This window comes from Dendronephthya gigantea, unplaced genomic scaffold, assembly GCF_004324835.1.
Source record: "Dendronephthya gigantea isolate DGI-Jeju-01 unplaced genomic scaffold, DenGig_1.0 000060F, whole genome shotgun sequence".
Classification (NCBI taxonomy): Eukaryota; Metazoa; Cnidaria; class Anthozoa; order Malacalcyonacea; family Nephtheidae; genus Dendronephthya; species Dendronephthya gigantea.
In genome coordinates, this window is record NW_021163070.1 from 168,989 (window position 1) to 181,665 (window position 12,677).

At 41.4% G+C, this 12,677-nt stretch overlaps 1 protein-coding gene across 1 annotated transcript; it reads left to right on the forward strand.

Annotated features, from left to right (window-relative positions):
• The first annotated feature begins 3,091 nt into the window (after nt 1-3,091).
• On the forward strand, nt 3,092-4,012 carry LOC114530127 (uncharacterized protein K02A2.6-like). The gene has a single exon (XM_028551716.1). It carries the CDS (start codon nt 3,092-3,094, stop codon nt 4,010-4,012), a length of 921 nt encoding a protein of 306 aa, XP_028407517.1.
• The last annotated feature ends 8,665 nt before the right edge of the window (nt 4,013-12,677 follow it).

Genomic DNA, 12,677 nt, shown 5'->3' on the forward strand with positions numbered 1-12,677 from the left:
CGCTCATATTCGACGATAATTTGGCAACTACATGGAAGTCGTGGAAGAAATCATGGACACGGTACGAGATTGCAACTGGTGTACACAAACAAGAGGGAATTGTAAGAGTATCAACCTTATTAAGCGTAATCGGCGAGGACGGTGTCAAAGCGTACGACACATTTGCATGGGGAGAAGATGAGAATCAAAATGATGTCGATGTTGTCCTTCAAAAATTTGATGAGTATTGTTCACCGAGAACTCAAATAATCTATGAACGATACCGTTTTAACAATCGAAACCAAGCACCAGGAGAGAACATTGCAACCTACCTAACAGAACTGAGAACAATCGCTAGAAATTGTGCTCATAACACGATTACACCAGACGAAATTTTACGGGATCGGCTTGTTTTAGGCATTCGCGATGATCATGTCCGAGAACGTTTACTAAGGCTAAACGATCTCACCTTACAGAAAGCAGTGGACACTATCAAAGCCGCGGAACAAACACAACAACAAGTCAAGCTAATGAGCACAGGAGAGGATTGTGTAAACATGCTCAGGGGAACACAAGGAAAAGATACTGGTTTAGAAAGTAAACAATCCCGGAAGACAAAACCGCCTAGATATCCAATGCGAAACCGCCAACAGGAAGGATTGCTTAAGGAGTGTGGGAATTGTGGTATGACTCACGACGAACGAAATTGTCCAGCGTTCGGAAGAAAGTGTTTTAACTGTGATAAGATGAATCATTTTGCGCGGAAATGTCGAGGAAAAAATAACAAAGGAGCAGAAATCAACCAAACTAAGGAAGTCGATCAAAAACCCGAAGAAGATCGTTACTGTATCAGCTCTGTTTCGGACGGTGACGAGTCTAAAGCACGCAAAGCTGTGATTAATTTGCAAATTTCGAAGCCAGAGGCGGGAAACTCGGTTCAATTTCAAATAGACACTGGTTCGCAATGTGATATTCTCCCGACAAGCCTATATATACAAGTCACTGGTGACAATCAATTGCAACGCCTAAAACCCTGCAAGAAGGAAATCGTTTCATACACAGGTGAGCACCGTAAGATTACCGGAAGAGCTAAACTGCCTGTATGGTTCGGAGATCAGCAAAGAACCTTGAATTTTAATATTATCAACGGAGATTATCAACCAGTACTATCGTTAGATACAAGCATTGCTCTAGGTGTTGTCAATTTGAGTAAATGTGACATTCTGGCACTGACAATAAAGCATCCAAAGGACAAACCGCATGTTGCAGACGAGTATGCCGACGTTTTTGATGGCCTTGGCGAGATACCAGGAGCGCACACGATAACTATAGAAGACTCGGCGAAGCCAGTTATCCACGCCCCTCGACGAGTTCCAGTCGCATTAAGATCCCAAATCAAAGCCAAACTAGATGAACTAGTCGATCGAGAAGTCATTGTCCCTGTTACAGAACCCACTTGTTGGGTATCCAGCATGTTGGCAGTTGTCAAGCCGAATAAGATCCGCATATGCATCGACCCACGAGACCTTAATCGTGTTATACGACGCGAGCATTATCAACTACCTACAGTGGACGAAGTCACATCAAGATTGGCGGGTGCCAAGAAATTCACACTCTGCGATGCTAAGGACGGATTTCATCAAATCAAACTTGACACAGCCTCAAGTTATCTGACAACCTTCAACTCCCCTTTCGGACGGTACCGTTGGACTCGCATGCCCTTCGGAATCTCGAGTGCACCCGAAGTTTGGCAAAGGCGAATGCACGAGTTTGCTCAAGATCTCAATGGGGTTGAAGTCATAGCAGATGATTTCCTTATCGCGGGATTTGGAGAAACAGATGAGGAGGTCGATCGAAGCTTGGAAGCGAATGAGCGAGCGTTTTTCCAGAAATGTCGTGAGTGGAACCTAAAGCTGAATCAATCGAAGATGAAGAGATCACAGACGGAAGTCCGTTTCATGGGACACCTCATTACCGCTGACGGCCTCAAAGCTGACCCAGCAAAAGTTGAAGCAATCTTAGACATGCCAGCCCCAACTGACGTAAAAGGCCTCAAAAGATTTCTCGGGATGATAAACTATTTGGCCAAATTTTTACCTTTATTGTCGGACATGACCGAACCGCTGAGAAGACTCGAAGATAAAGACGTAGAATGGTGTTGGCTCGAACAACACCAGCAAGCGTATGACACTATCAAGAAATCGCTAGTCAAAACGCCGGTCCTAAGATACTATGATGTCAACAAGGAAGTTACTATCGAATGTGATGCTAGTGACACTGGTCTAGGAGCCGTCTTAATGCAAGACGGACAACCTGTCGTTTTTGCTTCGAGGGCGCTTACAGATACGGAAACTCGATATGCCCAAATCGAAAAAGAGTTACTTGCAATCGTGTGGGCAACAAGTAAATTTGATCAGTATATCTTGGGTCGAGAAGCTGTTACCATAGAATCAGATCATGAACCCCTAAAAGCAGTTTTTACCAAACCTATACATAGCTCACCCAAACGGTTGCAGAGAATGCTGCTGGCCCTCCAAAATTACAATCTCAACGTTCAATACAAAAAAGGCAAACTCATGTGGATATCGGATACACTGAGTCGAGCGTATCGAAACACAACTGAATCTTGGAGTCATGACACAACGGAGGTACGAGCCCTGGAAGAGATCGACCATACAGAGAATCTGTCGATTTCGCCGGATAGACTCGAGCAGTTCAAACGGGAGACAACGTCAGATAAGACCATGCAGAGCATCATCGACGCTGTAAAGAATGGTTGGCCTTTATCCAAGAGACAGTGCAGCCAGGACTTGTCACCCTTCTACGACAAAAGAAGTGAACTTGTAGTAGATAATGGACTAGTTTTCGCTGGAGAACGTTAGTAGTCCCCACATCAATGAGGAAAGCAATGTTGACGCAGATTCACCAATCTCATATTGGAATAGAAGGCTGTCTCCGAAGAGCCCGAGAAGTATTGTATTGGCCCTTAATGAACGCAGAGGTTAAGGATTTGGTTTCAAAATGCCCAACGTGCCAGGCGCATCAACCTGCACAATGTCGTGAAGAATTAAAACCATACCAACTACCATTTCGTCCCTGGGAAACGGTTAGTATGGACCTGTTTGAGCTTGGAAAACAGCACTTTGTCCTTCTCGTGGACCACTGGAGTGGATTCTTCGAGGTCCAAGAACTTACGAGAACTACCGCCGACAAAGTTATAATAGCATGCAAAGTCCAGTTTGCACGACATGGAATCCCGGACACAGTGATAACCGATAACGGACCTCAGTTTTCCGCCGCAGAATTTTCAACATTCGCAAATGATTGGCAGTTCAAACATGTAACGTCGAGCCCTCGCTACCCGCAATCAAATGGCCGGGCAGAGAATGCGGTCAAGACCTGCAAAATCCTGTTGACAAAAGCCAAAGCTGCTGGTCAAGACCCATTGCTGGCGATTTTAGATTGGAGGAATACCCCCACAGAGGGTTTGGGAACATCTCCTGCCCAACGGTTGATGGGGCGGCGTACGCGAACACTACTACCGACTCACAAAAATCTTCTCAAACAGCCAATCAGTGAAAGCACAAGAGATAAACTAGTTGCTCGGAAATCGCGACAAATTCACCATTATAACAAGACACACCAACCTCTTCAACCATTGAAGAAAGGTCAAGCTATCCGAATGAAATTGCCAAACGCAACAAAATGGACGCTTGGAACTTGTACCAGGGTTTTAGACAACAGATCATACGAAGTAGATGTGAGCGGTAGGAAGTACCGCCGAAATCGCCGACAACTACGAGCATCGCAAGAAAGACCTCCAACACCACCTGTTGCTGGGAGTGATCCTGAGTTTGAACCTGAGCAGAGCAGAAGGGAACCAGAGAACCGTTTGGTGGAGAATGAAGCTAACCCCGAACACACACCATCATTAGACAGTGCACCCTCGGCTGAGAACAGCGAAAAACCACCACGACGCTCAGAACGCGTAAGATGCAAACCTGGGTGGCACAAGGAATATGTAATGGAATGAACTGAAAGCATTGGACAATTCGAACTTGAAGTACCTTAGTAAGATTGTATACATATCTATTCCATAATTTATATTTTGTTTTGTTTTGTCGAAAAAGAAAAGGGAAAGATGTCACGATATTATGAGGTGACGTCACGACGCAATTTTGATGGACAGGTGCAGCAGACGGCGTGTGCGAGACAATTACAAAGGCAGACACAATATAGTATATAGATTGTAAGCATTTTCACGATTTCTCGTTGAGTTTATAAAGTATCGTAATAAACAAACACGTTACAATCACATGCTCTCTGCTGTATTGAAAAGTATATCATATCTGCTTTCCTTTGCAATTTTAAGATCGACTTTAGTATCAACTTTTCTTTCCCATTTTCAAGAAGCTTGTCAATGGATACTTGCTGGAACTTTTCTTTTATTTTGCTCAACTCCTGCTGCAACCCATCCAGTTGTGATGACTCCACTGTACTGCGCAATTCAACATTTTCAAGCAAGTGGCATTTTTGTCGATCCCCTCCTTCCATGGATGATTTTAATAATGTTGCATCACAAATTTGAAGATACAGTATAAAATAGTTTTCGGCGTCCCCATATTCTTGTTCGTTTTTACCATCCAGTATGGTAACAGTAGGTATACAATGTTTTTAGTAACAATGAATGGAAAATTGACGCTTAATTAAAATATTTTTGATTGAATATTTCATATCAAAATTTGGTTGCCATAAAGTATATCAGCTACAGGCGATGATATTTTCAACAAAAAAATTTTTCTTTTAAAGAATTTTTGGAGTCGAAGCGCAAAAGTATTACTTAGTAATTATTGGTACATGTTTCACACAAAAGAAGAGTAACTCTGAACACAGTGCTGTAAGTATTTGTTAAGTGTTTCGATGACGACTAAAATTTGATAATATTCGGTCAAAAACACACTAACCTCTTGCAAAGTTTTGAACAGTCGATTTCCACTCTAAAATATATTTTTCTTCCTTTCCCTGTAGGCCAAAATCTACAAGAGTTTCCTGTAATTCTTTTGTTTTTCTTTTAGTGTTTTTGCTGTCTGCATTTTGATGTGAAAAACAAACAACAGAGATTTAAAATGCATACAGGGATCCACCCACAAAAAATCTATTGTGCTATTGGCAGTACAGTACTGTACTTCCTTCACAAGTAACCCCTGACTGGCAAAACTAATTGTATGACATATTCGTCAAATTACACATTCAATCATTGTGACATTCAACTTTTAAACCAAGCTGCTCATGCAGTTTTCGTAGTGTCAACAACGCATTAGCAATACCAAAGTAAGTATAACAATATAAACCTTAACGCAATGCATCCTGAGGTATTTAGGCATGTTCAAGACTTTTCGTTTATCCTATCCCAAAACATGCTCCGTAAGAGCGTCTTCACATCCTACAATATAACAGAATTCTGTACATAATTGGCATTTCAAGGAGAAACAAAAATTTGTTCTGGTTCGTCATTACACAGTACTATTACACAGAGTGTTTTGGTGCAAAAAAGCGATAGACAATTGCTAAACCCATCCGCTGCTAACATCCGCTTCGTAGTAGAGCCAAGGCGAGAAATATAGCTGTTGACTTGCTCAGCTTCTTCTCCAGTACCATTTGCAGCGCCGTCTTGCTACCTGCCACCCCATGTGAACTAAGAATTGATATATTGTACTATAAATGAAAATAGAATAATTTTATTACTCACAATATTTTAAGCAATTACACTTTTTCCATTAACAGCTTAGTTTTGTTTTTGGCAATATGTTTGAGGCTTTTAGTACTAAATTGCAACATACCTAGCAGTTCCAAGAATGAGATTTACCATGCATTACAGATAGTGCAGGTGCCATATCAAGAGCCTTGAGAAGACGACGAGGTGTGTTTGACACTGCTTATGGCCAGTACAGACAAATTACATCTTGCCAAAGAAATTTGACATGCCTTGGTAAAAGGCACTGAGTATGCAAGTAGTGTGCATATCCATATATTTCTCCTCGAAACATATTAACTGCTGCTTGTGCAATACTGTGCCGACAGCAAGCAACCTCTAAACCAGTTTCATCTTGCTTTTACTTACGGCCTTAGCTGCTTTCCAGTGTGAATCTCCTCAGGCGTTGCTTCCAACCTAAACAGAATGAAATATTTGATATCCGAAAACTTTTTTTTCAAAAAAATTATTCCTAAAAATTTATGTTTATTGGAAAATTAATGCCTGCGCCCCTCTTAAACTTTAGGTTAATATGTAAGCACTATAATGCTGCTGCTAATAATATTGCAACCTACAACACCACACACCAGTATCAGTATCGTTATTCATAGAAATTATCCTATTACATAGTTTAAGTATAATAGAAGTATGGATTGTACAACCATTTTCAGTGCTTTTATAATCCATGCTGTGAACAATGCCATTTCCCCAAATTTGTTTGTGATGGCAGTGAAATTGATGCACAATACCTTTCTTTCCAGTGCTATATACTTCAGCAATCTGCATGTCAACATCTGTGTTATTCTTAATGAAGAGATCCCCTATTACCTCTACAAAACATTATTGAAACATTTTTAAAATTAGAAATTTTCACACATTGCTCTGTGCAGGATAGCAGATTTAATAGCATTTACAAGATTGCAATCTTATAAGAATCAATGGAGACTCTATTCTGCAAGTTTTCCATGTCAAAATTTCAAAGAATAACTTGCATTTGTGTAAATCATAATTGATGCACTTTATATAAACCAAAAATTAAACATAGATCAGGGTACAAAATAGTAAGAATTATTGACACACCTTGGTACACTTTTAAAAAGATAAAGCTTCTGATTCCCATCCACATGTGCAGGATGTTGTGATATGGAGCATGGAGGACAATCAATGTAGGTTAATTATACTGTGCAACTTATCTACTTCATACTGACAGATCTCCATTCAGCTGCAGGCCTTTTTGAATGTTGATGCATTAATTATCCCTGCCTGGCAATTAAAGAAAACATATACTAATTACATAATTAATGGCTATCACATCATTTATCAAACTTGGGTGTACTGTACATGTACTGTATGTCAGTTATGCTCTTTTCATTACTGTACAGTACAGCTTATACTATTATTACCATTCAAGAGTCAATTTCGGGATGCATTAATTAAAGTGTTTTTTTAGCTACATCAATATAAATGTATTTCCACAAAAACAATTCTAAAAAATAAATGAATAATTAAATATATGGTGATACTGGACCGATGTGGAATGAAGCCCAACATACGGCGAATATATTAGACAGGAAACGCTTGGAATTTCAGTATTTTAATACAATGTCACACACAATCTGAAACTAAGATGCAGATTATACGATAAATTTATAAGTAAATTATGCGAACTAAACGTTTAAATTATAGTAAAGTTGACTTACATCTGTTCCGAGCAAAGTTTTCCGTTCGTAAACATAAATAATTAATAAACCATACAAAACCTTTAACATAAACCTTCGAAATTGTTTTAGTGCTTTTTGTTTAATCCATGTGGTTCCCATGAAACCTTTCGGCATGTTAATCCCTTTAATTAAACAACATGAAGTACACAGCTTTTTACATCAAAACATTCCCCCGCACAATGGGAGAATCCCATTCATATACACAGTTAATCGTCATAGCCGTCTGCGGGATAGATTACGCGCAGATCTTGCTTACTGGGCGGCTGTAGGTTCCTGCAGCGGTTCTGACTTCGACATTTCGAACCAAGTTGTCATCTCCTGGATAGACTTCAACGATCTTTCCTGTGTTCCATTTCTCACGCACAGCATTTGGATCAGATACTTTCACAAAGTCATCCACCTTCATGTTTCGTCGTTGCACGTTCCATTTTCTGCGTGGGGCTAGCTGTGGTAGGGACGTCTCTTGACCATTTCTTCCAGAAGGCATCCACAATTCTCTGACAATACTCGAAGCAATGGCGTGGATTTCAGGTTTCTCTGAACGGACCTTGGGGAACGGCATTGGTGGCTCTACCCAGCAGGATGTCATTTGGGCATAGGTAGCTTCCGTCATCGGGGTCGTTTGGCACTCTGCCAATTGGCCTTAGATTTACTAAATTCGCCGCTTCTAATACGCACTCGTAGAGCTCGAAAGGATCACCAAAGCATCACCAATTGCTTTCTTTAGTGCATTCTTTATGGTTTTTACCATTGCTTCGGTGCACCTGTTCTGATGTGGAGCCAAAGGCGTAATGAACTTCCACTCAATTTGACGGTCTGCACAAAATTCTTTCAGTTGATTATCGTTCCATCCTTGGATCATGAGCTTGAGTTCGTTGTCTGCTCCAACCATTTGCGTGCCGTTGTCGGATAGGAGTAGCTTCGGATATCCATGATATGAGAAGAATCTCCTCAGGACTTGCAGGAGTTCCATTGCGCTGGCGTCGTTTGCAACTTCACAATGAATTGGTCTGGTATTTAAACATGTGAACACCACACCGTAGTATCTAGCAGTTTTGTTTCTGCCCACTTTTACTTTAATTGGTCCAAAGTAGTCCATCGATGAGTACAGGAACGCCGGCGTGCACGGTTGTAACCGACAAAGAGGAAGCTTAGCCATTAGCTGGGTTTCAATCTTGGCTTCAATTCTTCGACATTTCACACATCGTTGTTTGACAACTTTGGCGATCTTGTGTGCTTTTATAATCCAGTACTTTACACGAACTTTTGCGACCGTCGCAGGTACGCCAGAATGACAGACGTTGTGGGCGTCACTAACAATGAGGTTGGATAAATACTGGTCATATGGCAAAAGTGCAGGGCGTCTATTGTCGTACAATACAAGCGTTGCGTCTACTCGACCACCAACTCTCAGAATATCGTTGTTATCTGTGTATGCGGATAATGCTTTGAACTCGCCTTTTCTCATCCTTGGTAATAAACTTGATTGCATCTGTTTCAACCAATAGTTTTCCGCAGACTCTTTCTCTTGCTGAGTTAGAGGACCTTGCTCGAGCTGAGAATCTGTTTTATTTCCTGCACACTTAATTCTGCAGTTCTGGATAAATCTTTTGATATAACCTGTGACTCTTACCAGTCATTTCCATTTCGAGAATCTCTTGACGTCGAGGATAGGTTTGCACACAGCGACAGGGCAAACAATTTTAACTTGTCATCTTTCTCTTTCTACTTCTTTCTTGTCAGGTAAACCGGTTTCAGCAGGCCATTGCTCTTTTGGTAGCTGTAGAAACTCTGGTCCGTTGAACCATCTGCCATTCACTTCGTCAGCGGGGATACCTTTCGTCAAATCATCGGCTACATTTACATCTGTGGGACAGTGAAACCAGTTGGCTGGCTCTGAATTAGATTGAATTTCACTCACTCGGCAGGACACAAAGGGCTTGTACGATCTTGGTTGACCTTGGATCCAAGCAATCACAACACACGACTGTCCGAGAAGAAGATTATCCGTGCAATCTTCAGTCAGGTTTCTTCGAAGATGGTCTTGGCTAAGCGATTGGATAAAACAGCAGATTGCAGTTCAAGTCTAGGAATAGTGCCTTCTTTCAGAGGCGCCACTCGAGATTTGGCAGCAACAAATCTTACACCAAATGCTCCGTTGTCGAGTTGCCATCTGACATATGCACACGCGCCAAACGCTAACCGAGATGCGTCGCAGAACATAATCAACCATGGATCACTTATGGTGTGAATTGGCGTGAGACATCGTTCAAACTGAACTTGATTTAATGCCGACATTTCATCAAATAGAGCCATCCATTTACTTCTAATATCTGGTGGGACATGGTCATCCGAACCCAGACCACGCTGCCATAACTCTTGCATTGCTATCTTTGCCTTTATTAGGACTGCTACTCCGCCTCCGACAGGATCATATATCCCAGACAGCTTGCTTAAGATCATACGCTTCGTTAATTTTGGGACAGTTCCTAAGATCTTCTGAGTCTCCGTCTCAGAATCTTGACCGATGACAACTTCTTTTTGTTGTCCTCCGTTCAACTGCGCATTCGAGATCCACTCCTTGATGTGGAATCCACCAGCCTCCAGTACTTCATCAATATCGTTCGTTAATTCCTTTGCTGCTTCGACACTGCTTTGAGAATCACAAATGTCGTTGACCTAGGTGTTGTTCTTGATGGCGTTGGCAGCCTTTGGCTTTGATTCTTCCTTGAGCTTAGCAGTTTTTTTTTAAGGCCACAATGGCAATGGTAGGAGAAGGTCGATCTCCAAACATCAAGACTGTCTTGACATACGTATCTGGTTCACGCTCCTTTTCAAGATTCCACCAAAGAAACCGGTTCACATGTTGGTTAGCGGGTGGGATGGAGATCATGTGGTACATCTTTGCAATATCGCCAGCGACAGCAACAGCGCTTTCACAAAATCGTAATATGACACCGAACAGTTTATTCAACAAATCCGGACCTTTGTGCCAATAATCATTTAAACAGTGTCCTTTGAACACGCTGCAGAACTGTTGAAAACAATGCGCACTGGAGTAGACTTCTTCTCTGGTCACACTACCGCATGATGAGCGACGTAATGAACTGGCTTATTACATTCTGCGATTTCCTTCTTGTTTAACTTACGTGCGTTATAATTTTCGGCATGCTCGGGCACTTTAACAAGGCGTCGTTCGGTGCTTTCCAATTTCTTTAGAACTTGAGAATAATTGTTGGGAAGCTGTTCGGGATTCCTTTTCCACGGATAGTTTATAATCCATCGTTTGTCGACTAGCTCACACGACTCTTCGATCATCTTCAACTCCCGTTGTTCTTGCAATGACATTTTAACCTTTGGACACTTACAAGTTGGCGACGACACTCCCATTGATTCCGTTTCCCAAAATTCGGTTAAGTCGACAGGAAAAGGCTAGACGAACGTGTAAGACTTGCTTGTTTTCTTATGCCAACTTCTTCGTCCCAGAACCAAAAATAACCCAACCAAGTGGGCTTTTTCTGGCAGCGAGATTGTTCTTGACTCTGGTTTCACCTGCATGAAATTGAGGGTAATTTATGCCAATTAACAAATCTACTGGGCCATTTTTCCGTTTTACTGCGCCATCTGGAATACCAAGGGCTCTGGAGAGTACATCAAGGTTTTGAATATGACTGTTCTCCGATATTTGTTCTATGCCAACAGCTTGTACTACCTGGATTCACTTGCCTTCGCAGTTGTGTACTGGCACTTTATACTGCTTTGTTGTCAATTCTTCCTCTGCTCCTCCGATCTTGGTAATCACAATACTGATGGGTTTACTTTCTAATGACAACGACTCTGCGTACGAGGTGCGGATCATGCTAATTTGGGCGCCGCTGTTGAAGAACACGTTTGATCAAACCAGTCACCATGGGCAATATGGTTTTGCTGCCACTTTCTAGTGTAGAATTAACAAGAGGCGCTGGTCTTTCTTTAATGTTGTTGTTATGTAAAAGCTTGTGATGATACTTCTTGCATGGACTACCTTTCGCATCAGATTGACCACATTCTTTCTTTCGAGTACAGTTTGCAACCGTGTGATCTTTACCCCTCTTTAAACAAGCGAAACATGCCTTTTGCTCCTTCACAACTTTCCATCTTTCACTGGGGGCATGTCTGGGAACCGTTTACATTGGTCAACATAATGGTTTTCTTGACAAACATAACATTTCTTGAACCTGGCGTCACCAGTCTTGGGATCCTTTAAGCCAAGCATATTAACCTTTTATCTTGATGGGACACTTTTTCGAATTGAGGCTCCAGAACGAATTCGTGCTGCCATCTCTTCCATCCATTCAAGTAGGTTCTTCATTGATGGCTCAAGCCTTTGACTGTTGAGATGCCGAGCCCATACCCGTAGATCATCCATGGTCATTTTTCTTTCAATAAGGGATATGACATCAGTGTTATCTATATCTTGTTGTCTCTTAACCTCCTTTAATATGTTGAATGACCTTCGTACCAAATTCACCATATCACAGAATCTATCATCTTCACCAGGACTTAGAGCATTGAATTTTTCTATATCTGATGTGACAGTGTCCGAGACTACTCGTGGATTGCCATAGTTCTGATCGAGGTATTTCCATGCTGTCTTCAGGTCAGAACTTATCCCTTCAATTAATTTGGCAGGTTGGGTAATCAAACATGACCGAAGAATTGTAAGTGTGTCCCTTTCAGAATAATGTGATTCCACAGCATGCTGAAAGTCAGACTTAAAATGAAATATTGGTGCACATCACCATCAAATTTTGGTAATTTTGGCCTTTCGTGCTTTAATGAAAAAGGGCTTACTGACTTCTCATTTTCGGGTGTGTTACTTTGTTCTTCCACAGGTATGACATCACTTCCAGACAACTCACCCAAACTTTGGATTGCTTGACTCTCATCGTTTACAACTCTAGGCTCACTTGCATTTCCACCGTCCGCATTACTCTTTACATCATCAACTTTGGGCTGTTCCACAACAACACTATCTTCTTTATTCTTGGCATTGGCGCTTACATAATCATTAAACATCACAGAACAACTTATGTACTCACGACTGCAGGCTTGCATCCATTCTTCAGCTTCACCAAAATCTTTATCATTCAACAACATTGTAAATTCGTCATGTTTGACTTCTAGGGACTCATATGCACTCTTTAGACTTTTAAATACATCACTAACTTCGTTCACTGGTCTAC